Source organism: Mirounga leonina, unplaced genomic scaffold (genome assembly GCF_011800145.1).
Source record: "Mirounga leonina isolate KUSES-001 unplaced genomic scaffold, KU_Mleo_1.0 Mir_53, whole genome shotgun sequence".
In the NCBI taxonomy this organism is placed as follows: domain Eukaryota; kingdom Metazoa; phylum Chordata; class Mammalia; order Carnivora; family Phocidae; genus Mirounga; species Mirounga leonina.
Window position 1 is genome coordinate 94,714,716 of NW_023270807.1, and position 27,409 is coordinate 94,742,124.

At 40.8% G+C, this 27,409-nt stretch overlaps 1 protein-coding gene across 2 annotated transcripts in view; it reads left to right on the forward strand.

The window, feature by feature from the left end:
* The window catches only part of PHACTR2 (phosphatase and actin regulator 2), a 114,882-nt gene that overhangs the window by 68,743 nt on the left and 18,730 nt on the right, over positions 1-27,409 (forward strand). Inside the window, exons 5-10 of one of the 2 annotated variants that reach the window (XM_034990868.1) lie at positions 3,728-3,967; positions 7,853-8,387; positions 13,739-13,941; positions 15,349-15,505; positions 19,377-19,432; positions 24,700-24,761. In XM_034990868.1, the coding sequence (XP_034846759.1) occupies positions 3,728-3,967; positions 7,853-8,387; positions 13,739-13,941; positions 15,349-15,505; positions 19,377-19,432; positions 24,700-24,761 (1,253 nt within the window). The remainder of the gene's footprint in view (positions 1-3,727; positions 3,968-7,852; positions 8,388-13,738; positions 13,942-15,348; positions 15,506-19,376; positions 19,433-24,699; positions 24,762-27,409) is intronic. The other variant, XM_034990869.1, reaches the window with a different exon arrangement.

Here is a 27,409-nt window from a genome sequence, read left to right on the forward strand (position 1 = left end):
CCTTTCCTTTCACATTAAGCCAATTTATCCAAGAGTGTTATTTCATCTATTAATTGTTTATATTTGCAAAACCGTGCCACATGCCCTTAAGCCCCCAAATGCTTGTATGTCTTTATAAGATAATATGTCAGTACTTTAATAATTGAAACATCGGTGTCAAAGAAAATAGAACAAATGGCAAATGCCCTTACACTGCATGGTGTGTAGGTTCCACCCGCAACTCTTGGGTGTTCCTGGGGCTCTGGATGGCACTGGACTCCAGAGTTGGTACAGTGGTCTGGGACCTCCTCTGCCTAACACTGGAGACTCTTCCCTAAAACCTTCAGGGCTTTCAGTCTCCCATTATTCCTTCTCAGTGAGTGCCTTTAAATATATAAGAAAAACTGATCTTCAATCTGTTATACATATATTGGTATTAAATATAAGAAATCTGAAAATAAATTGATACTCTGTCTGTTGAGGTGTTGTAGAGAGCTTTCCATGAAGTAACAAGGGACCTACATGCATTTGTTCCACAAATAATAATGAAGGTCTCCCATGGGTAGGGCTTTGCTGGGGCTAGGAGAAGAGTGGTGAGTCAGAAATGGTCTTTGACTCCAAGCAGATCGTGGCCTACGGGAGTGCAGCATTCAAACAGGCAATCGCCCAGCAAGATAGAAAGTACTCTGGAAGTCCTGAGCACATGGAACGAGGGGAGCTTGCAGTGGGGACCAAATTTCGTTCTTAGAAGCAGATATTTCCAAACTGAGATCTGAAGGAGACAAGGAGGTAGTCAGGTGAAGGAGGGGAATTGGGGCAGAGGTGCTTTCTTGGCAAAGCGAGGGTCACGCGCTGTTCTCAGGTTTGTTCTAAAAGTGTTGACCTGATGGAAGGAGCCATAGTATAATAAACAGCTATCCTCCAGACATATTGTTGTTTTTTTTTTAAAGATTTTATTTATTTATTTCAGAGAGAGATTGAGAGACAGAGAGCACGAGAGGGAAGAGGGTCAGAGGGAGAAGCAGACCCCCCGCTGAGCAGGGAACCCAATGTGGGACTCGATCCAGGCACTCCAGGATCATGACCTGAGCCGAAGGCAGTCGCTTAACCAACTGAGCCACCCAGGCGCCCCTCCAGACATATTGTTTTAAAACATAGTATCTGTATCAACCCAGAATGAATAGGCACCCCTTCCTTAACCTTCTCTTGAAAAGATAATACTCCTATACACCATCAGTTTATATCATGTCTTCAGGTCGTATGGTAATAAAAAATATAAAGACTTCATTCATTACCTCTTAGATACAAGTAGAGAGTTTGTTTTCTACCAACATGGTGTTAATAACTATCAGCCAGTCGCATTCATTGAATAGACCTCCTGTTTAAAGCATTGTGTTTAATGGGATTTTAGACATGTAGACAAAAGGAATTTATAATTTAGCCCGAAGAGCATACTGTTGGCACACAGGGACACACTGCTCCCTTAGGGTTCTCCGCAGAGTAGACGTAAGCATCGGCTATATGGCAAACACGCACACAGCACTGATAGGGGTCGCAGAGGACGGAGGTGTGGATGGTGCTCGTCCACAAACGCCAGGAGCTTGCACACAACATGTTCACTTTTCACCTAGTTGGGATTGTCACTCCCAGCTGTCATGGAGTGAACATCTCCTCCCTCCCAAACCCAGAAACTGCATTCTTGGGGATGCAGCTTGAGAATTTGAAACTTTAGACAGAAAGAAGTAAGATCTTAGTGATAGACCTGTGAGGACAGGCTAAGACCTGCAGCATGAAAGAGAATTGAGGTTCCCAGTGTTGCAGATGAGTCTGATGGGCTCTCACCGTGGACAGTATCATCGGGCTTCATCTCTGTGTGTTATGCAACTGTCTAATCTTACAAAGAGTCACATAAAAAGGTATTTAAAGAGCAGACCTATGCCCCATGTCAAAAGACTGACAAGTCAACAAAGGTTTATATGTTTTATGTTAAAATGAAATGATTTACGTGTGGCATCAACTTGTATTGTTCTCGAACCTAACTGACGTTTGTGACTCAGTGGCCTTCTGGTTCAGACCAGGGAGGTTGGGAGAGTCACCACTTAGTTAAAAAGACACAATATGCAAACAGAAAGGCACACATACGAAGTAGCCTCCGGTAAATATTGAACAAGCAGCTCAGATCGTAAATACCAGTAAGTTTAAGGGCAGGAGGGGACTGTGGTGGGCTTCATGGCTGGGGGAAGAGAAAAGAAAAGCTTTATTGATTACCTACTGTAACTTGAATCATTCTTATGGTAGTTATCTATGTAGATTGAGGGGATATAGTAAAAAAAAAAAAAAAGGCAGTTCTCACTTTGCACTCACTAGTATGAGAAATGAAACAGAAGAAATAATAATAAAATGGGATGCATTCTAATATTAAAACCCTTCCTGGTCATTCAGTAATGGGAGGATATATCCAGCAGAGGCTTATTGGTCTTTTTTTATTTTTTTAAGATTTTATTTATTTGACAGACAGAGACACAGCGAGAGAGAGAACAGAAGCAGGGGGAGTGGGAGAGGGAGAAGCAGGCTTCCCGCCAAGCAGGGAGCCCGATGTGGGGCTCAGTCCCAGGACCCTGGGATCATGACCTGAGCCAAAGGCAGATGCTTAACGACTGAGCCACCCAGGCGCCCCGAGGCTTATTAGTCTTGTCTTAACGTTGTCCGATGTTTTTTTTTATTGTGCTCCATTGTTAACGAAATGCTGCTTAGCTCTTTGGACCAGAACTGTATTTTAATTTATTTTAATTTCAATCAGCCACCATTAGAAATAATACAGATGTTGAGTACATGAATGAACATTCAGCGTCTCCGCTTTCCATAACGAGAGACAGACTGTTTCTCCTCCAGTTAGGCTAAAATCTTGTGAAAGGCTTCTGTTCTTGGGTATGAATTTTTTTTTTAATGAATTTCAACCCTTGTTTTTTCAAAATTGTTACTTGTGTTTACATTGCAAAACAAATGTGATATTTTGGGGGATTCTGCACCCTCTGTACCTGGAGTTGTGACATTGTTTGGAAAAGGTCAGAGGAAGTTACTGGAAAACAGGAAGCTGCCCTTGTGCACTGTGAGAGCCTGAGAAAATTTTCATAGTAGAAAATAGTTTATTCGGCAATGCACTGTGCTTCCTGGAAAAGAGTCCACAGAGTCTCCCTGAGCATAGAAAATGATTGATTTTTGACCATAATTTGAGACAGAGCTCAAACCCCTTTCCTGTTGGTGGGGCTTGAGTTCTCCTGAGAGGAAGTCCCTGCACCCAGGGTAATGGTAGTCCAGTCACTGCCTCGCTGTCACTCCTCACGGCATTGTGCGCAGTGCACTGACCTACCACTCTCGGCGCCCTTCAGTTTCGATCAATTTAAATGTAGCACCCCTGCCCAGAGCCTTGTCCAGCAGCCGCTGCTTCATGGCTGGTGTCGGCCCCTGACGGCGGACACTGACACTTGTCCTCAGTGTAGCTTCATCAAAGTAGCTCGTGCAACCCTGTTTGGTCGCAGGAATGATTCATGTACCCAGACGGTGCACCCCGCTTTGGCCTTCCGCCTGTGCACCTTTGGTCCTCTTTGCCGCTGGTATGGCCCACCCCGCTGGTTCCGAAGGGCCGAGCAGCCACGTGCTTGTATCACTGTCGCCATAGGTCTTGCTCCTTCTATTTATATGGTGTGTGTCTGTATCAGTCTGCTTCTGTTCACTTTCTCATTTGTAGAGAACACTGAAAACCACTCTGCAACACCAGCAGCTCCTGTTCCGTCTCCTCCAGCTCTTCCTAAGCCTAAACCCAAACCTAAGCCCAAAAAAACACCTGTGCCTCCAAAAGGGGCTGCTGCCGGGGCAAGCCCCAAGGGTGACGAAGTGCCTCCTATTAAAAAAATTACCAAGGCTCCTGGTAAGCAGGCCCCCGTCCCTCCACCCAAGCCAACGAGCCGAAACACGACCCGAGAGGCTGGTGAGTATGCCCCCTGGGGGCTGGAGTCTAGGGTGTTTGGCTCTGGGGTGGGGCTCATTGCTTTTTCAAGGAACGGTGGCCTTTCTGGTATCTGGTGTCTTAGAATTAACACTGGTGGATTTCACTTTGCCCTAGAGAATACCCAGGAGATTCCTTTGTTGTTGCCTCTACCAAAGGAAAGTCAGCCAGTTGATTAGTTGACCTCATTAGTTTTTGGGTGAATAGACCTCTTTCATTCCAAGTATCCACTATCGGTGTAAGAACCAGTAGAAGGATTCAGGGTGTAGTGTGCCTGATGAATGCCAGTGATCTGATATCACATTATTTACACATCGCCTGGCCTTCTGCCTATTTGAGTTTATGGGTGGCTCCTTGGCTTGGATTTTCCTTTAAAATGTATATGATCTTATATGCATATATCTTATATCACATATAATCTTATATGCATATAAGAATATGACACTTACGTCTTTGACATTTTTGCTGGAGCTTAGTATCTTAAATCTATCCACAGACGTAGTCATCTCTCTACTGATAAATGACAAAGAGTTCACGTCACTCAGTCCAGCTCCGCCCCACCACTCTCTACTGGAATCACAGCTTTTTCATCCGCGTTGAGGGTCACATGCTCAGTGTTCACTGTCCACCCTCATCCCCAGACTTGCGTGTGTTAGAAGGAATAGCATTCTACAGGTGTAGTTCCATTCACTATTGCACATCACCACGGGTGGTTTGGGCAACCTACACACAACGGGTAATGTCTGCCCAGCGTTCCTCTCAAATCAGTTGTGCTTAATGCAGAGTGGAGCTCCCCGTCTTCTAGCCAAGTGGCGTAAAGAAGCCTACCATGTCGTCCAGCTGCAAAAAGGACAGTAATCAAAGTATACCTGCTGAATGGCTTTTTCCGCTAACACACGCATAAACATTCTCCTGTGTTGTATGTAGCAAACCTTATTTTCCTCAAAATCAGTTACTTTCTTGCAGTTGGCTACCAGGATATGCCTCCGTGTTGATCTTTTTCCCTCCGTCATTTATACCCATACTGCTCAGAGAATGGTTTACTGACAGTATAGCAGAAGTCCACATACAAATAGATATTTCTCTACCTGTGCTCCTCTCTTCGGCCTTTGACCTCGAGAGTCTGGGTGTCTTCTAATAAGCTCTGAAAGGAAATGTCTCAGAATGCTGTGCTTACAGTGCCAACGGGCCGTTTCCTCAGGTACCAACTGCCCTGTGTCCATTCTTGTTGGCATCGCTCTGGTGCCCAGACTGCCCAGCAAACCTGAGGAGCAGTGCTTGAAGGGAGGCAGGCAGTGATCCACTTCTTAAAGAAAAGCCCCAAACAATTGCCCCGTGCTTGGGAATTACACAAACTTTCTCACTTCCTCCTGCCCCATAGGGTAGAGGCTCAGTATTGACTTGGCTTGGGCTCTCTCATTTCTCCCAGAAGAAAGCTGGTGATTAATGCTGGGACAGGGTACAGCTTTCATGAGAGATCTTGAGTTATATCCAGATATTTTACTTGAAGGTTTATTTATGGGCTCATGATGTTCCTAGGAGAATAATACAGTCACATTATTATCCATTGTATTAAATAAGGTTCCACTGGCCCATAGTGTGAATAACAGTGTTGCTCTTCTCAGGTCATCCCAGAGAAACAGGGTTTCATTGAACTATACCAACAAACCTGATGTGCAAGAATGCCTTTATCAACTATTGGTCATACTCCTTCAGATTCCAACTGATATTCCACTTGTAACCATTTAGAACTTTCTATGTGGTGACTTTGTTTTATTTGAATAATGTTGTCCTTCTAGAAAAGTTACTTCAAATGCAACTCATGATTTTTCGTCAGATGTTTCCATTCTTATAAAAGCTATCAGTTAGGATTCTTCTTCAATTCCTCGGTTAGTATAGACCTCCAGATAACCAGATGCTGGCTTAGCACATTCAACTGCTTCATGAGTGAAGTAAGGTCAAATCTCCCATATTTTTTTTCTTTCTCATTGTTACACACTGTGTTAACAACGAAAGTATTTAACCGAGGAGAGGTGGCTTTACTTTTTTAATCATGGCCTAATTCAAGGTAGCTTAAGCGACATGGTGGATTTCAGCAGTCTTGTCATTTAGTTAACTAAACATAAGCTAAAGTTAACTAAAGATAACTGTTAGAAAAGAAAGAATTTTCTTTAAAAATATATATGTATAATGCACATTAATATACGTATGGGTATATGAAAGGGATTCTGTTCAATTTACCTACAAAAGTAACTGAATGTATTTAGACATCAAATCCTTAGATCTTTGTTGTGAAAAATAAATTTAGAATGGACTTAGATTATAGAAGTATGCTTAATACCCTTGTCTTATGAGCAAGTGAAGATTGTTAGCTTCAGAGAAGTAGTATGAGCAGGCCCAGACTTGGGGTAGTGTGAATTCTAGTTGTGTGTATCTAAAATAATAAAGCCCCCAAGCCATAAAGATACCTTTTAAGTCTGGATCTTCTTACCAAGTGAGACTCACACTTTTTTAATATGTCGGAGTTGATGAAGTCTTACATCTCATTGTCTGTTCCTTTATTTGTTCTTCATCTCTTGACCCTCCTCCAACTGACTTCAGTAAAGGTAAGTTATAATAACATCTGTTATGGATTGGCTCCCTGGTACTAACAAGATATTTTGTAATAGTTCTGCGGAAGATAGTTTAACCCCTCATGAAAAAGAAGGAATGTACCACATTACAACAGAAGAGGCAATTAGGAGAAATTTGTAGATCATACAGGTCATGAAACAAAAGACTATTCTCATAGGAGTTTAAATGTGTTTCCCAAAATGATATAAAGAAAAGGAGAGTTAAGCTCTTTTTTTTTCCTGAAAATTGTTTGGTTGAAGGCAATCATACCCAAAAGCAGGCAAATACCTTCTAGTGGCCCCAACCATCCTCTGATGAAGACCCTCTAGGAACATAAGAGGTAAGGAAGATGGGCTTTGTGAGGGTGTTGGTCACAAGATCTGAGAATGACATTCTTTCCCTTCAAATTATTCCAGTGCTACCCATGTAGACATTTTTTGTAAAAAATAATTTTTCATATTTTGTGAGTTTCGGGGTTTTTTTTAATTTAAATTCAATTTAATTAACATACAGTGTATTACTAGTTTCAGAGGTAATTTAGTGAATCACCAGTTGCATATCACACCCTGTGCTCATTACCTGAAGTGCCCTCCTTAATGCCTATCACCCAGTTGCCTTTTGATATTTTGAAGGGGACTTGCCTTTCTAATGCGGCCATGTGTTTTCTCTCTGCCTCATCGCCACTGCAGATGGAGGTGCGGCTGGCATGGCAAGCTTCTCTCTCTCGAGCCATGGGGATAACTGGTTTAGAGTTGAGTACATTTGCTTTTGTTCCAGAAAGGAGCCAGAGGGATATACCCTGGCCACTCTGAATGCGGGCCGCTCCATTCCCAAAAAGACATCATTGAACATGTAGAATTTGTGATGAGCCCAACCTGCCCGGTTATAGGACAGCTGCTGTCTGTCCTTTATACACTGTGTTGTCCCTTCTTTGGGGCATGCAGGGACTCATTCAGGTGACCTATAAGACAAGCAGCTGAGGATTTCCCTTTGGCTGGTCCAGCCAGAAAAACTAGAGGGACTCCTCTTGTCCCTTAAGTTTTGCCTTCAGCATCACTGGCTCCCTCCTAGATTCGGGGTAGGAAGGAGGCAGAAAATAAAACCATTATCGTTATTAGCCTATTTCCTTTTATTTGACAAATGTAAACATTTTACAGGGAGCATCATAATTGACAATTGCAACTCATTTGTTTAAACAAATTTAAACTCATTTGTTTATTCTTTGACTTTTAATGCAAAATCTCTCTATTTTAGCTGGTTCCTCTCATTCAAAAAAAACAACTGGGTCCAAAGCATCAGCTTCACCATCTACTTCCTCCACCTCGTCTCGTCCCAGAGCTTCAAAGGAGACACTTTCTAGCAAAACAGGGACAGTGGGAATCACAAAGGGCAAGAAAAAAACTGGCAAGCAGCCAGCCTCTCGCCCATCCTTGGATGCAACCACTTCTGGCACATCTGACCTTAAAGGAGAACCTTCTGAGACGAGGGTGGAGAGTCTCAAGCCTGAGCAGACTGTCCCTGGGACCGATGAGCAGACCACAGGCAAATCTAAGTCTGCAGTCCCTCCACCTCCTGTGGCTCCTCCACCTCCTCTCCCCGCCCCTCCTCTTCCTCATGAGGAGCAGTGTGCTTTTGCCTCAGACACTCCTGTTGTCCTGGTCAGCAATGGAGCTGACCTGCCCGTCCCTGCCTTAGACCCAAGTCAGCTTCTCTGGACCGAAGAGCCCACCAACAGAACCACTGTCCTCTCAGGCACTGGCTTAAGTGTTAGCAGAGAAAATGCAAAATGGTGAGTTGGGGCATAAACCCCCGTATTGCATCTGTATCCCCAGTGAAACATTGTGCTAAAGATCACTAAACCACTCTATGGGAATTGAAGGAACCTACTTGGTTTGGTTTTACAATGTAATCTAGTGATTGTTAGGTAAGCACACGTATCATCCAACCATTGGTTTTTTCGTAGCCCTGCCCCAGGAATGTCACAGGCTACTGGAGAAGATGACATCGGTCCTACTGACAGGTACCACTTCAGATCTGTGGCTTTCAAGTAGATTTAGAGCCTGCTTCATCACTGTTCAGCAATCCCTTTTCTTTTTTCCCGGGACAGTTCCCTTTTCTTTCCTTACAGTGGTTATTTTAAGTCTTTACTACCTGTGTCCAGATGGCTCACCCACTCCTGCCTACCTTCATTACAAGTCACTTAGCCTTCTCTTTCTCGAAGAAAATAAAACTCTCTCAGATTCCACCCCTTTTTCCACCAGCTTCAGAGGGGCCCCCTTTCTTGCTTCCTCAATTCCCCACCCAACTCCAATGTTACCTCCTCTCTGATGCATTTCAGCACTCATCCAGACAGAACTGGTTGGTCCATCTACTCTACTCTAGCAACCCTTTTTTCCTCTCTCCATGGGACAGAGCTACGCAATATATCTGTTTGCCTCTACATCCCCGGCAACCAGCACAGAATCTGGAATGCCATAGACATGACATCATCCAGTTGTCCAAGCCAGAAACTGGGGATTCATCTTAAGGGTTCTCATTCTTCTTCATTCCCTGCATCTAACTCCTCACAAAGGCCTGTCCACAAAGGCAAAAAAACCACATTAGCTCCCCTGTCCCACAGGTATGAAGGGAGGGCTGTCGGCGTATAGTAGTTGTCATAACCAATTCTGTCTCGGGAAGTCTTAGTGTTCTTAAATCCAACCTCTCCTCTCCTGTTTCTAAGAATAAAACTAAAATTCACTCTTGTGATCATTTAATATTTTCTCTTTTAAAAAAAGCTTAGTCAGATTAGACTTAAAAAAATTAGTACATTAATTAAGTTGATTTGGATCAAGAGACTAGCGTCGTTAATTATTCAATTGCTGATAATAATCGCCTTCATTTATTGAATAGTTATTTAATGTCAGGAACTGTCAGTTATCATTAATTCACATAAGTCTTCCCTGAAATACCTGTTTAATAGATGAGAAAACGGACACTGAGAGAGGGAAAGTAGTTTGCCCTAGATTCCCCACTTAGTAAGTAGCAAAGTCAGAATTTAGGCTCAGAGCTGCACACTTACTGTGTTCTAAGAAATTTTGTACATTTCCAAAGCACTTGCTTCTACTTCTGCAATTTCTTTTGTGTTTGTTGCTTGTTTTTTGTTTTTATCATTTTGAGTACTATGGTTTGGAGGAAAGCCAAGGAAAGATAAATGTTAAATTATAAATTATTTTATTTGTTTGACACATTAATAAACAATATGGGAGAAGACATTGAAAGGAATGGCTATGATGTCTGTAACACTTCTAACACATAGCAAATGTCTTCATTTAATTATAGTGTGTGTTTTCCAGCATTGCAATGAACTCCAACCTTTAGAACTCAAAAATCATTCTTTGAGCATATATTTGCTGCTTGCCTTCTATGGGCTGGGCAGTGTACTCAGCACCAAAGATACAAAAGTAAGCAAGATGGGGCACCTGGGTGGCTCAGTCGGTTGAGCATCTGCCTTGGGCTCCAGTCATGATCCCAGGGTCCTGGGATCGAGTCTGGCATCGGGCTCCTTGCTCAGTGGGAAGCCTGCTTCTCCCTCTCCCTCTGCTTGCCGCTCCCCCTACTTGTGCTTTCTCTCTCTCTCTCTCTGTCAAATAAATAAATAAAATCTTGAAAAAAAAAGTAAGCAAGACCAAGACATTATAGTTAAAAATAGTTCTTACCAACATAATGTCCAACATGCTCAGGAAGTACAAATATTTAAGACAGGTGTGAATAGATTGAATATATGGGTTTATTCTTCACTATACTAAAGGACAAGGTACAACAAAGTGATTCCTTAGATAGTCTTTGGCAGTGAGAGAGCCCATATCCCAAGGTGACTTGACGCTGTCTGGTCCACTTCCTCAGACATGTAGGGAAGCCACTATATTGTGCTAAGCACTGTGCTGCACGAGGAGGGGGGCTTAATGTCAGTCTGCAGCCCAGGTATGCACAGGATTGTCAGACAAATAGGCGAGCGTCTGTTCCCTATTTCCACTGGAACTATGACCAGAGAGCAAGCTTAGAACATCATTAGACATCGAGATATTTATATATAGATTTTTCTGTCACTCTGGATAACTATAATCCTTTCCTAGAAGGGGGCATTGAGATTTTCTTCTCTGTATGTTCTTCAAAGTTAAAATTTAAATAGCAGTTCATTCCACAGGAGTGGTTTGTTTGCTCTTGAGTTAATGAGCCTGGAATAAGTAGTCTCTCAAATTTTTTTCCAAATTCTTTCTTCCGTTTTTAAGTAGATATTTCAGTTAGAATTTCTAGCTCTTAGTCACTTGCTTTACTTAGAACTTTCCCTCAGTTATGTTTAGTGAACGAATGTGTGAAAATCCTGTCATCTTATGAAGAGGCTTCTGTTTGGAATACAAATATTAAAACTTTAAAGAAGATAAGTGGCTTTGTGTAAAAATATCTTCCTCTATTCACATATTGCAGGGTAGTAACAATGTGGTAGATTTCTATTTATTGGCGGCTTCATTAGTATCATATAGGTCTGGGATAATTTAAGGCGGACACTAAGAAGCCCATCTGGAGCCCATATCCAAAGGGGACTTGACTGTGTTTAGTCCCATTTCCACGAACACTTGAGTTCACTGTTTTGTCCAATCTGCCCAAGACACCTAGGGGCAAATGAGAGGCAGATCATGAGTTGATTGACACAAATTTGGAATACGATAATTTACTATTAAGTTAATTATAATCTACATAATATGATATGAATATAACTTACAGTATCAAGTATAAAATAAAATACAACATTTAATAGGTAGATTAAGAGTCTTAAGTCTGGGTTCTAGAATGGACCTGATACCTTGTTTCGGACAACGCACCCATGGTCTTCTCAGGTTCCATGAACTGCAATTTATCTGTCCCCTTATACTGGAGAACAGATGTAAGTTGTAAATGTATGCAGAAGTCTTTGAAAACTATAAAACATTATAAAATACAAGTGGTGACATGAAAATAATGATAGATATCGTAATAAATTAGTGAGCAGTGACAGAAACAACTACCAGGGCTCAGCCCTGAAGTATCTTTTGTTCTGCTCTTCAGAATGTGTTATTAATTGACACATCTACTAAGTGTGCTGTGTTCACCCACAATGGCAGGCTGTTCAGACAAGGATGGCTTCCAGTGGCAGTCAACTAGAAATCCAGACCGTGGAAAAGTTGTCCATATTTAAAAGGAGATTTCATACTGTGGTAACAGTGTGGTGGTTCCTCAAAAAATTAAACCTAGAATTACCATGTGATCCAGCAGTTCTACTTCTGTGTATGTAGCCCCCAAAATTAGAAATAGGTACTTGAATAGATATGTGTACGCCAGTGTCCTTAGCAACATTATTACAACAGCCAAAAGGTAGAAGCAGCCCAAATGTTCATCGACTGATGAATAGATAAAATGCGGCGTATATATGCAATGGGATATTATTCAGCCTTAAAAGAAATTCTGACATATGCTAAAGCATGGATGAACCTGGAAGACATGCTAGGTAAAGTAAGTCAGACACAAAAGGACAGATGTTGCATAATTTTGCTTATATAAAGCACCTAAAATAGCAAAATTCATAGAGACAGAAAGTAAAATGGTGGTTGCCAGGGGCTAGGGGATGAGACTGGGGAGTTATTCTTTAAGGGGACAGTTTCAGTTTGGGAAGATGAGAAGATTCTGGAGATGGGACAGTGGTGATGGTTGTACAATAGTGTAAATGTCCTAACTGCCACTCGACTATATACTTTAAAATGGTTAAAATGTAAAATTTTATGCCGTGCATATTTTACTCAATAAAAATAAATAAAATATGCTGTGCATAGTTTCCCCTTTGAAAACAAGAATTTTGGCTGTTGGCTTTTTCTAATTGAAAATTTTTTAGAGTGCTTAGACTAATAACCACAAAGTACAATTTTCAATACCTCAGATTCTGACAAAGTTTACCTGTTTTTATTACTCAAAGAACTTTTTTGGGGGGGGGTTGGGGTTTTTTTTTTTTTTTTTTTTTTTGGTTTTTTAAGTTAATGAAAACAGCAAGCACATGCTTTGCACAAAACGGTCTTTCAGAAGTGTGACATCCAAATTTGGATTCTTCTGTTTTTATCAGAAGGCAATTTGTGGATTTTCTGAATCTTAAAATGAAGATTACATTGTTTTTGATATGATATGTTTTCGGTATGTTTTCAATGACATTTTTTTTTCCTATTCTAGTCTGTGAAAACTGGCAGACTTTGTATATTTATAGTAACTTTAAACCAGAGACTCTTACCAAGCTAACTAATAGAAAATTATTGCATACATGCACATCACCTTTCTTGTATAGAGTGCGTTTAACTCCCCCTTTTTCCATGTCACGTTACTAACATATTCTTGTGAGGGGCAGTTTTACAAATGGAGAAACTAAAACACAGAGACGATACATGATTTTTTGACTCGACACACTGGCTGTGATGAAAATAGGATTAATTCATACATCAATTAAAGAAGGTATGTTTTTCTGTCACTACCTTTCTAGGTGTTGGGCTGCAAATCAATATGAATCACACTTGTCAAGGAACTCTGAGGGCTGAGATGGCAGACAAGTGAATGGTGGTCGAGGTGCAGTGTGCTAAGTGCTCCAGTGGGGTTGTCTTCAGATCACCTTAAGAGCCAGGAGGTGGGGCAAGGATCTAGATGGAAGGCCACTCAAAGATTCCTGAAGAAGCTATGGCTTTAGCTGAGGCTTGAAGGATAAGTAGGAGTTACAGGTACAGAATAAGGATAGACAAAGTCAAATATCCAGAAACTTCTAGTCCACTGTTCTTTCCACTGAGGCCCCATGGCTATGGAAAAATCAATTTGCAAACTATAGTTTTACCATGTTCATGTACTAAATATATCAGACATCATCTAGTCATTCCTTTATATTTTATAGAGGAAGAATCAAAAACCTTGAGAATGAAGTCCTACCGTATACTCCTGTTCCATTTCACCATTCCTACCTGCCTATGATTGCTTTCTCCTTTCGCCAACTTGAAAGATGCTCATGAATCTCGGGCTCCTTCTCATGGTGTTGGTGTTGTCCCCGAGGGTTGCTCTGAGCTTCACTCCACCCCTGTGTTCTTGTGCCTTTAACAGTTTTACAACCAAAGATGAGCCGGGAAAGGTGGCAGCTCAGCTACTGATTCCTGGGCTGACGGGAGAATCTTCAGAATCCTTCAGTGCCCCTGAGGATGAAGGCCAGAGGGAGGCCCAGGCCAATGACTCGGACTCTGATGGGCCTGTCTTGTACACTGATGATGACGATGATGAAGAGGAGGAGGAGGATGGCAGTGGAGAAAGTAAGACTTTTTTCAAGAGGTGGGGAGGAAAGTGGATGGTGGATAGAAGCAGGTGCGTTTTGTAGATTACAGAAGCCATCGGTGATCAGATAGCTGATGGTTTCTTTCCCCTCATATTCTTTTCTCAGATTAGAATTGTGTGTGTTCTAAGGTTTAGCTTTTGATGACAGGCCTTTCCAGAAGATGGTTCCACAAGGGCCAGGGGGTCAGGCCTTTGTTTATGAGGAAGATATGCACATTTGTATTTGTACAAGGAATCAGAGCTTTCTAATGACAGAGGTGTTTTCAGAATGATCAGAGATGGCCCTTCCACTCTGAGATCTTTCTTTTTTTTTTTTTTAAGATTTTATTTATTTATTCATCAGAGAAAGAGAGGGAGGCAGAGGGAGAGGGAGAAGCAGGCTCCCCGAAGAGCAGGGAGCCCGATGCGGGGCTCGATACCAGGACCCCGGGATCATGGCCTGAGCCGAAGGCAGACACTTAACCGACTGAGCCACCCAGGTGCCCCCCTGAGATCTTTCTTGAGTAAAGAGCATAAACTTGGATTCACTGGATTACTTAATTGGAGATGTTCGAGACTTTAAAGAGAGGGGTTTAAAGAGAGGGGAGGGAAGAATGAGTTGAGAAAGACAAATACCTTTGAAGAATTAAAAAAAATCGTTCTTCCACATAGGTGAGATAGGATGCCTTTTAGGAAGGAGTGATACAGTAGATTAAGCCAACTGTTTATATATAACTTAGGGAACTGGAAAGTGCTCTTTTTTTAAAAAACTTCTAAGCATCATGGCTTAGGAGTAATTCACTATGGAATTGAATTTATACATTGTGAAAAGTTATTAATGATGAAACATCAGTTTGTCAAGTTCCTTTTAGTTTGTACTGAAAAACAATGACAAAATCATTATCATCCACCTGGTATTAACTATCCTCTGTTGAGGATTCTTGGTAATTAAGGATTAAGACATTGCTACCATAGGTAAACTTTTTCCAGCGTGCTTTTTGAGTGGAGGAAAGGGGAAGACAAGAATTAACTGTACAGTATAAATAAAGGAGCTATGTTTTTAAGGCTTAGAAAAGAGAGTGTTACACAATCTGTAATTTCCATGATACGCTGTCTCAGCAAAATAAACTTCAGAATCACTTTCCAAATGATGAGGTGATATTTGCAAGTTTTTTCATGGTGCCCCAACATTTTTCAGGACATTTTTAAAAATAGTTCTTCAGTTTTTCAAAATGAACTACATCCAACTCAGAACTTTTTTTTTTCCCTGAGGTTAATTAAAATTCCACTCTTGCATTGGATAAAGAATTTCATCTGGACTCTGTTTAAAGTCCATGCCACGTGTAACCTGAGTGCTGCTTGCTTAAAGCCTCTTTCTCTGCATTTCTGCGTTTTCCAATCCTCAGGTGCTTTGGCGAGTAAAATACGACGAAGGGATACTCTTGCTATCAAACTTGGCAACAGACCATCAAAGAAGGAACTAGAGGACAAAAACATCTTGCAGCGCACATCTGAAGAGGAGAGGCAGGAGATCCGACAGCAAATTGGAACCAAGCTCGTCAGGTAATGGCTGAAATGTTCATACAGCACTGACCAGTTATTCCTTGGGTAAGGGCACACCTGGCCTGTGTGGTTTTCTAAAGTTGGTCCTGGATGGTGAACCACTCCAAGAAGTTGCCCTCTGGTCCAGCCAGTCAGTGGCTTTGGCATCGCCAAAGCCTGAAGCAAGTGTCAAAAAACTTTTGCTGTTAAGGACCAGTCGGGGTGGTGTTACAGCCACATCACCGTGCTGTTGTGTGAAAGCAGCCATGAACGTTACGTAGACAGATGGGTGTGGTCATGTTCCAATAAAACTTTATTCACCAAAATAAGCAGCAGGCCAGATTTGGTCTGTAGGTCATAGTTTGCCCAACTCCTGGTCTAATCCGTGGACTCTCTGGCATTCCTGGGACTGCCATGAGGTTCTACTGCCCTGTGGGCCTTGAGACTGTAGAAATAAGGAGCTAGCTACAATGACCATCCAAGTCAGGTTACTGTAGCCCCCCTATCATAACCTTCCCCTTTTAACTTCAAACAAATTGTTACTGATTTTACACTCTGCCTCCAGCCATTGTAGGGTTTCTGCTTTGGCCACCAGCGCCTTTGGAAGTCCATTGAACTGGCAGTTCTAATAGAAGTGAGTGCCATTGTTTGATGATCAATTTAAGCATATTTAGTAGTATTATCTATTTTGCTGACTTCTCTCACTCTGCGTAAACAACAGAGTGCATCAGTTGGGAGAAGGGAGCCGTCTGGGATCCCAGGGCAGGATTTGGAACTGGAAGAAATCCCTCTCCTTGCTTGGAAATGGAAGACTTCTGTGACTGTGTTGGATCTGCAGGCTTGGCCTGGGGGGTGCAGTTCCAGAGGCTCTTCTCTGTTTGACAGATGGGGCCAAGCAGTGGCTGGTGGTGGGGAAATGAGATGCTGCACTAAAGCCCTTGAGTGCCTGGATCGTAGCAAGCACTTAACAAAATTAAACATTTTCATTAGTAATTTAAATCATTATATATCGGTTAACCAACAGCTAAAACATTTTTTAAAATTAAACCCCATATTGGCACCTTTGTTCAGTATTTCTGAAGAACAACTTAACAGTATGAAGAAAAGGAATCGTAAAGCGGTCTCTTTCTTTACGTGGTCATTCCGTTTGAGAGACGATACAAGAAGGAAATAATCCAAAAGGAAAACAAAACCAGGACACTTTACAAAGATGTTTATTTCAAGGCTATTTATAGCAGTGGCAAATTAAACCAAATGCTTGAAAACAGGGGACTGATGAAGGACATTGGGAGAAGGTGAACTAAGCCTCGGGCAGCGGTTTTCTGACTGCCTCATCAAGGAGTTCTTGGAGGCGATTCTCGGGCTTCTGTGGGGCCACCAGGGGCGGTGTGGGTGTGTTTGCGGTGGGATGGGAGGTGCTCCTTCACCCCATGCTCAGCCATGAACAGCCTCTTCTGTCTGTTTTATGTAAGGATTCTACCCCAACCCCCCAAGGTTTGAGAGCCTCTGGAAGTATACACATAAACCATATCCATAAAAACTTTTATTTGAGTAGAGATTTTAGTGTTCAAAATATGTAAATTTTACAGAATTGTTTTTCTACAAACACCGTACATGTAGTCACTGTCATTCAAAGATAAATCACCCATAGTCCCTACCTTGGGGGACTCTATGTGTAGTGGAAGAGACAGAAAGACATACTGCGTGGTGAGGTCAATGAAAAGCACAAGCATGTAGGTCAAGAGAACTAGGAATGAGGCTGTGCTCTAACACGCTAGTACTTTATCTCAAGCAAGTGAATTAATCTCTCATTTCCTCGTTTGTAAAATGGGAACTGGCTACTCCCTTGCCGAACTATTTTGAGGAGCCATGATAATGTAAATTAAGCACCTTGCACAGTGCCTGGGACTTTAAAAGTATGACCTAATGAGAACCATGATTATTGCCTTATCTTTATTATTACTTGTGTTGTAAGTGCTCTCACAGCTGTGTGATCTGTGTGTGACCAACCGCGTAGGGCAGACAACCGGGAGTTTAAAACTCACTCGCGGGACAGGTCAAATGCCCACCTGCAGGTTACTATTTTAGTCATTTGTAAGATTTCAGTAGGTGGAGAAAGAGAGGAGGGCATTCCTGAAGGAGGAAACTCCATCAGCAAAAGGAGGAGGATGTCTTTGGTGGAGGATACGGTGTAGATACGTAACAGGATACGTGGGTACATGGGTGGCACCTCATCTGGCTGGCGTAGTAGCTCCCTGGGTTCTTCTGTAGGCTCAGTTATGTAAGTTACTTTCAAAGTGGCTCTGACGAAGATTAAACTTTAACAAAAATTTTAATGAGGTATTTAAAATACCATTAATTTCAGTTCTTCACTCCATTTCTGCCACAGGCATAACATTAGAATTGATAGTATCTTATATTAAGATTACCTTCATATATATGTTTACTTTGCACAAACTCCTCCTACATCCAGAAGGAATTTTACAACAAATCTGTGATTAACAGCAAATTAATACTATAAGCAAGACCAAGAACAAAGGTATAAAGGGTTGTTAGGTCATTCAGCGTTTGTGTACAAATAGTTAGCTACTAATCGCAAATGAGCCTGACTTTTGTTTTCTTTTTTTTTTTTAAGAGTTTATTTATTTATTTGACAGAGAGAGACACAGCAAGAGAGGGAACACAAACACAGGGAGTCGGAGAGGGAGAAGCAGGCTTCCCGCGGAGCAGGGAGCCGGATGCGGGGCTTGATCCCAGGACCCTAGGATCATGACCTGAGCCAAAGGCAGACACTTAATGACTGAACCACCCAGGCACCCTGAGCCTGGCTTTTCTTGAAGGCAGATGGGAAGGGCCCATGTATCTTAAGATAACTCTTATGTGTAGTATAAATCCATTTGCGGTCACAAAAGCAGTATTTCTTTTTCTTTTTTTTTTTAAGATTTTATTTATTTATTCGACAGAGAGAGACATAGCAAGAGAGGGAACACAAGCAGGGGGAGTGGGGAAGGGAGAAGGAGGCTTCCCACTGAGCAGGGAGCCCGATGCAGGGCTCGATCCCAGGACCCTGAGATCATGACCTGAGCCGCAGGCAGACGCTTAATGACTGAGCCATCCAACCGCCCCTCAAAAGCAATATTTCACTTGAAACTCTGTGCAGTGTAGACCAAGCATCTTTTGAGTTGGTATGAACTCTCAAGCAGAAAACTTTCATAGATTCTAATGATCTGTGTATTAATTAGGAGACAGGGAAACTGTTCTAACAGAGACCAAAAAGTGCAGTGGTCCAAATAAGACACTTTCATGTGTTTATTTCCTTTTCACATAACAGTCCAGAGGTAGGTGGGCTGTCCAGGGTGGGTGGGGAGCTCTATTCCTTGCAGTCAGCTGGGCACCCAGATTCTGTCCTGTTGCTCCGTGGATATTCTCATCTGCATGATCCAAGCTGGCTTACGTGACCATGTTTAAGTTCTAGCCTGTGGGGGAAGGAAAGAGAAAAGGGAAGGCACACTCAGTCATTTTAAGGGTAAAAAGCAAATGTTCCAAATACCACTCTGCTCACATCCCATCGCAGGGACTCGGTCACATGGCCACACCTTGCTGCTGGGGAGGCAGAAGTCTGTAGTTGGGAGCCACAGCTAGATCTCAGGAGGTTCTAGGTCTAAAAGGAAGATGGAAGAATGGATAATGGGGAGTAGGTAGCGGTCTCAACCACAATCTTTAGTCTCCAAACTAACAGAAAGGATGGTAACCTATTTTGTAGGTTTAAAATGGATTTGTGTTTCTCAAACAGGAAAAAAAATAAAGCTTTGTGTCTTTGTTATTTTATTTTGCATCTCCCACCAAGGAGGCCTTGTTTGTAACCTGCGGTATATCCTTTTTGTCATCATAGGAGACTTAGCCAGAGGCCCACGACTGAAGAATTAGAGCAAAGAAATATCCTAAAACGTGAGTATCTTATATTGTACAATGATTCCTCATGTAACCATTAACAAGCTCCCTTTAGAGGCAATCTATTTATCAGTAAGAAACCTTAATATATTTGTTATTCACAAATGATTGAAATGGCCCATTTAGATCACATTCTTATAGAATTTAAAAAACAATTTCTTCAAGTTCATATTTTGTTTTATGGCTTTGAGCCTGGTATCCCCCAGACCAGAGTCACGATTGTGACAGTTGTTTTTAAGAGAGATGAAATATATTCCATGTTCTTTTACCCAGATATTAAATAGAAGAAAATGCTCTAGTCTGCTTGCAAATAAATGTCAAAGAAAAGGCCAGAGAATCCACAAGGAAATAAATCAAACATTCCTATATTATTATTAATAATACAGTTTGTTGCCAGGTTTAACAGATGACTCAATTTAAAACAGAATTATGGTGAAAGAAATTTTTGAGTCCTTTTCATTTTCCTTTGTTGTGATAACTCTGTTTCCCTCTTGAGTTATTTATAATTTCTCAGCACTTAAGGAGTTCTCCATTCATTTTCCTACTTTATTTTCCCATTCTATTTTCCCCTCTGTTTTCTTTGACTTTACTTCTTACTTCCTAGTCCAGTAGAACTTCATTGGAGTTCGTATGTTAAAGCTATAAAACTAATAGATGCGGTTTGACGTTATATAGTATATCAATGTGGTTACCAACCACAGTGAGTTAAGTAATGGATATTTTTAAATTGAGCCTAGCTGCAGTTTTATATATTATTAACTTGGTTTCAAAAGAGCTTTTTATTGTATAAAATATCAAAGAGCATGGATGGGCAGAGCTCCGGATACAATAGTAAGAAGGCACTGGCATGTGGGAAATTTTTCTCAGTCAGGCTTTTAGAGTCAAATTGGCTTGTCTGGATGATCCCCACTCTTCAATCTGAGTTGTTTTCTTTCCCAAAGGAACAAAAGATTTTAATGGCATGTTTATACTATAGTTGCTCTTACTAAGACAACCCAACCAGGAGAATTGCCGGTCTATGGGATTCTTTCCTTGGAATGTTCTTGTCTGGCTCTTTGTGACCAAAAACTGGAATAGAACCCAAAGAAGGACTGAAGTGACCATCAGTGGGTAGAAGAGCCAGTATGGAGATGGAAAAAGTCATGACGAGAAAAGAAAAGAAAGTTGGGTTTTAGTGTTCTGAGGAAGGATGAAAGCAGCATCTAATTTTGACAACAACACAAAACCAAAAAACCTCATGGCTTTTGACAATAGGTTCCTGGAAAATATTTGTTGAATTAAATTTTAGGTAAGCTCAAGTGCAGACCATAAGCTCCTAACACACAAAGATTATGTCTTATTGGATACCTAATGCAATACCTAGAAAAAAAAGGAAGACCAGATTCTGGGTAATTCTTTCCTGCTTCTGAGAGACAAATAGTGCCAAACCACACTGGCGTTTGGTTATTTGAGGAACTGTTTCATAGATGTAAAAATTTATCACACGTTGATCTTAAGTGCTGTCTTGGCTTCTATGCCCCATTTTCCTGGAGGTTCAGGGAAGAGGGAAACGCCAAAGTCAACTTAAGATTTGACTCCAGCCCTTTTCTTACTTCCTTCTTAGTTTATCTAACTATGCTTATTCTGGAAACAAAAGACACATTTCCAGTCTGGAGAGGCTGATAACTGGCTTATGATCTCCTGACATAATATTGTATAGCCAAGGGAAGCAGAAAAGAGAACTGGTGGAGGTCATCCAGAGCATTCCACTGAGCAATCCCAGGGAACTCAGCGGCATAGCTTACAATACTTTATTCAGCCTCTGTTTGCCTCTGGGTTCTTCCACATAGATTGCTCTTTTTTGTTTGTGTATTTCATCTCCGGCTTTTGTTCAAAAGCAATATGACTGACTCTTTAAAGAAAAGTCTGTGTGTGACATGGTGTTTTTTTTTTTTAAAGGACACTTATTTTAACTAGGTCGTCTTGTCTTGACAGACCAGGGAACTCATTCACAGCATAACTTCATTCAGCAGTTGTCAACTCTGAGCTCATCATTAGTTTAATAAACATGAGCCAGGTGGCAGTCAGTGTTGATCACTTTCACTGGAGACCACAGGACACATTTTATCTTTTAGTATTTCATTCCCACTATCCACCTTACCCCATCGCTTTCCTATTTTATGGAATTGAGGCTTTTTAGAAGAACATATAAAGTTAAATTTAGTTGTACATTTTAGAACCGATTCTTTAATATTGTTAAAAGTAGAAGGTAAGTTTTGGTGCTTGAAAGGTCAACGTTTGCCTATCAGGAAAAGAGATGTTCATGGAATACCTTTTATAGCACAGGGATAGAAGTTACAGATCTATTTAGTTCTGACTGTAATTCCATCTCTATATTCTATAGAGAAAAAATGTATCAAGTCATTGAGTGCTACGTGTATTTTTTCCCAACATTTTATTATGAAATTTTTTAAATATAGAGAAAAGTTGAAAGAATTTTACAGTAGACACCCATATATGTACTATTTATATTCTACCATTAACAACTTATCACATCTTTTTTTTTACATTTTATAACATCTTGCTTTATCACATATCTGTCTTTCCATCGATCCATGTTATTTTTTGATGCATTTCAAAGTAGATTCGTAAATGCATTTTCATTTGTTAAAAACACCCTTATAGAAAAACATGTTAAATCAGCAAAAAGAGAAACAAACCCACAAAAAAATAGTTGGCTTTTTTTAGCCTAGTGTATCCAGATGGATGACTCAAGACTGTAATATTTCAGGTGCTGATGTTTTGATGCTTTTCTGTCTTCTCCTTTTAGCTCATCCATAAAATGCTGTGGGCAACACTTGCTAGCCGGGCAGGTTTCCTGCAGTGCCCACAGCTGTTAAACCACATGTATTGTTTGTGTGTGATGGCAAACACTTCCTGTGGCTGTTCTAGAATACCCCTCCTCCCCACCAAGCCCTGCTCTGGGGAGTTACTGGAGGCAAGATTTGTCAATGAGCTACGTCATTTCCTTCACGAATATCCCTCCAGTCTGTTTAAAGGGACCAGAAAGGTTTACATCCTACTTTATAATTGGCCCTCTAATAAGTAAACGAAGGAAACATTTAAAAAACTCAGCGAATTTTTTAAACTAAGATTTAACCTTGATTCTTTGTAAGAGATTTTACAGGTATTTAAAAAAATGCAGAACAACAGTCGTGCTGAATTCCCTCCACCTCTCACTTTCTTGAACTTCTTTAAAAGCACAATTTCAAATATGGAAATATGTAAGGAAGTCAGCTCCTGATGTTAAAAAGAATTCCCAAGTGATAAAATCCTGTTTATTGAACTCCCTCAACTGCAGTTGGCCCTTCTCTTTTTTTGAATGGGTAACATGCTGTCGCCCGGTGTATACTATGCTTAATAAGATGAAATTATCGAATATCCCCTTGTGAGAATTAAAGCATTTGTTGGCTTTGAGTCATATTTGATACCCACTTTTCTGTCTTTGAAAAGTACCTTTAAAAATACAGCACAGTCACTGTATAGGAGGAATTGACTAAAACGCTTTGAGGATTTTATTTTCCCTTTTATTAGTAATATCATCGTAGGCGACCTTGTAAAGCCTTAGTTTGAATCACATGAACCACAGGTTTGGCTCTTGTCTATTATGTATAATTTATAACCTACATGCCTTATCCAACTCATGTAAAGTAAATATTTGACCCTAAGGATGTATTTTAAGAATACCAAAGGACATATATTTTGTGAAGCAATTAGAAAAACCTACAGTGTTTTCATAGGAAGAAACCTGAATTATAACAAAATTTGTTTGACACACAGGCACTTTACTGAAAGTGTACTCACTGGTTGTTTCTTATTTTTGAAGAGTGATTTCAGTTTATGCTTATTCTTTGTCTAAATAACCAGACAGATCATCTTCTTTCTTATGAATTAAAATTAGTATTTTGGAAGAATGTTGAAACTTTTCCCTGTCCAGATAAGGAAAATTAATAGAGAATTTAGCATGTTCAGTTAACAAATACAGTTGGTACAAATATTGAATATTGATATTTTATTTGTGATAAAAACAATCTTAGTGGTAAGAAGTCTATTTGAATTTTAAAAATAAATTTACCTTTTCATAGAGGAAACTTTTCTTTTTTAACCTTTCGGTTGAGCCTTTATATCATGTGATGTTCCTTCAGCACAATTCTTAACAGCAGCTTCTAAAAGATAATCTTTTTTTTTAAGATTTTATTTTTTTTTCTTTGTTTATTTGAGAGAAAGAGAAAGCACAAGAGGGGATAGGGTCAGAGGGAAAAGCAGACTCCCTGCCGAGCAGGGAGCCCGATGTGGGACTTAATCCCAGGACTCCGGGATCATGACCTGAGCCGAAGGCAGTTGCTTAACCAACTGAGCCACCCAGGCGCCCATAAAAGATAATCTTTTGTAAGCATTGGTGTCCAAGAAGTAAAATCTGTGCTCACTTATTGAACAAATGATGAGCTGCTAGAAGCAACAGAAGTTCATCAAATAAGCAACCATTAAAACCTGAAGGGGGTGTTTATTTCTTTAAAATTTCTGGTCATTTTTCTCTTCATCCCATCCATTGGACAGCATTCATTACATTGGCCATTAAATTGTACCATTTGGTGGAGCACTAGAGAAACAGAAGACTTTGGAAAGTCAAAGTCACAAGAAAATAAATCATCCCCATCAACAGTACACCATAATAACCCCATTCAGAACATTCTGGTTTGAAGGCAGAGTCCAAAGAAATGACTGCATTTTGCTTCTGTGGAAACCAAAGCAGACAAATCAAGTATTTTGGTTGGATTTGAATGGAAATCAACTCAGACATGCATCAGATGGTTCTAATTTGCTCTTTTGATATGTCTCAGATTTTCATGTGAAGGCCAGATCCAGAAATAAATGTTTATCTGGATTCTGATGAATTGTGCTTAGAAGCCCAAGAGATGTTCAGCAATGAAAGGTTTTCACCAGAGTGTGGGCACTCCTGTAATTTTTTTCAGAATGGAATATGAAGTCAGGAAGCTAAAAGGCTTACAATTAATAAAGAAACCAATCCCATAAGGAGAAAAAGTAATATGTATATAAATTAATGATCGATCTTTCTGCAAAACCTTTTGACAACTTTTTAAAGATGTTGGAGTGTTTGGTCACTAAGTCAAATAATTGTGGCCTGATCTACTTTTCTGATTATAAAATCACTTATAGTAACTAAGTCTTCATGCCTTTCCTCTCCCATCCCCATTAATAAACAGAAAAGAATGAAGAAGAAGAACAAGAAGCAAAAATGGAACTTAAGCGCAGACTCAGCAGAAAGGTGATGAAACTATGACTGTTAATGAGCATGTGTGTTTTGAGATCTACTTCATTATTTAAATGCAAATCAGCTGTCTGCCTTTAAATCTAACATTGAGGAATACTTATTCCTATTAGCCAATAACCAATCATAGACATTTTAAAATCAATGTAATGTATAGGATGAGTTATGTTTATATTTACAATTGCATGCTATGCTAATTTTGAAAAACTAACAATCAAGTTTTAAATTACATTTACTGATTATGAAAATAACATATAATCTATGTGAATTATTTTTAAGTGCAGAAAGGAACAAAAAAGAAAAAATCACACAAATGTCTTTTATTCAGAGATAACCATTATTAACATTTCAATATATAGTTTTTAAAAATGCTCACATTTTCTGTGCAGTCTTGGAAATATTCAGTAAATATGAAATTGGAGACCTGCCACTATTCCATGTGAGCTGGGTCAGTAATTTATTACATGAACTTGATCACCCAAGCTGCCTGCCACGGTGCTACCCACATTGACGAGTGCCTTACCTCCAAGACTCAGAGAGTTGTTTCCACCCATTCGTGAAAATATAAATCTGATACCTGGGCCATCACTCTTTTCTGGACATGTTAATAATAGTCTCAGGAAAAATTAAGCACTATCAGAGTTTATATTTCATGATATTTCATTATAAATCTGTATTCAGTAATTCTTCAGATATACCTTTCACACTTGGATAAGGCAGGATGAGTAAAATATGACATCTGCGGGGAAGTGTGTGACCTGACCCACATTTATCTGGGCTGGCTGGGGAGTCCACAGCCAAAGCATTCTAAGGCAGGGAGAAGAAACAATGTTCCCATGGAAAAGTTGGAGACTGTATTTTGAGAGTTTTTGGTTTTGATTTTTAGGGAAAAAGATCCTTAATTCATCTCTCTTTTTTTTTTTTTTTCGAAGACCCTAAATGACAAGTAATTATCAAGCTGAAAAAGATTCTATAAACTGAATTGCTAGAGATGGCTCTTCTAACATTCAGTGGCTGTTAAGTTATCAGCTACAGATAAGCAGTAGCCCCTCCTCATTGTTTCAGGCTCACCCCTGCCATACATAATAATCTTTTCTCCATCCAGTTGAGCCCCTCCAGGGGGCAACAGAGCCCACCCTGACCCCTGACCCCCACTTGCCTCCACTCTACAGAGCTCTCTGCCAGAGGTGCGGGACGTTCCATAGCACGAATAGCACAGTCCTAAAGGGCAAGACGGGAGGAAGACTTTCTGACCCATGTGGTGTCTGGTCACTTGCCTTTTGGGCACTTCATAGAGGCCTTGGTTTCTCTACCTCCTTAGCCCCAGCTGCCCCAGAGAAGCAGTAAGAAGCTAGCAGTGGAGACTGGACAACAACTGAGAGTAGAAGAGAACCATTTAGATCATTCCTCCCTCTGTCCACTGCCTACCAGGGCTTTAGGAAGCTAGAAGGAGCCACGGTTGCCATACTCCAGCTCAAGTGAGCTCAGAGTGCAGACCCAGGCCTTCTAAGAGTCCTTGAAGGACTGAGTATTGACCTAGTTCAGCCTCTGATTTTACTCAGCAGGAAACTGAGGCTCAGGAAAGGGGTTTTTTTTTTTTTTCACCACAAAAACATCATTTTGTGTGTCCTAGTGCTTAATTTTTTTAAAAAAAAATTGAATCTGTGCAAATGAGGAACCCCTCTAAAGAGGACCACTTAGACAGTGGATGGTCCTGCTATATGCACAGTACAGATATGGGTAGAAAAGGTACTGGAAATGGACCCCATGGGTACAACAGAGGCCTGGGTCTACGATGTCTTCAGACCGAGAGAGGCCACAAAAGCATGAACCTCAGGAGAAGAGAGTAGATGATGCCTGTCAGCCAGGAGCCAGGACTCTTTAGTCTCTCAGAACCAAGAATCTCTTACTCCTGGGCTTCGGAAAGAAGAGCAAATATACGGGGCTGAGTGGATTAAATAGAACTATAAATTTGAATTTGACAAAGACCATAGGAGGAATCCAAGTTATTAGAAGTGTCTTAATCGTCTCAGCCTATTTTTTTTTTTAAAGATTTTATTTATTTATTTGAGAGAGAGAGAGAATGAGAGAGAGCACATGAGAGGGGTTAGGGTCAGAGGGAGAAGCAGACTCCCTCCCAGGAACTCCAGGATCATGACCTGAGCTGAAGGCAGTCGCTTAACCAACTGAGCCACCCAGGCGCCCCGTCTCAGCCTATTTTAAGCAGTTCTGGCGCACTGAATGTACTCTCCCGTGCCCCTGCTGATTTCTGCACAGCATCTTTTGCAAGCAAGGGTAATGTCAAATCTGGGCATGGGTCCCTAGTCTTTCACAGAAGACCGCTGTAAGCACACCCTTCACCAGACCGTTTCTTTGTCATAACTTTGTGCGTTTCTCAATATAAAGGTTTAATATAATAGGAACAGAGATCTCATTTCTAAAGTTAAGAGTGCTTTTGTCTGGATGCTTCAGTCTCCCAGCCAGCCAGCCTCTATCTGGATTGCTCTTGTGTCTGTGCTGCTTCGTGCTCCTTGTGTCGGAGGTGACAGGTGTCTTTTGACAGTGCCAGGCAAGGTGGGGAAAACAGCATAACGCAGATGGCTGCCAAAGCCTGTGACCTATCTAACAATGATGATTTTTATAGT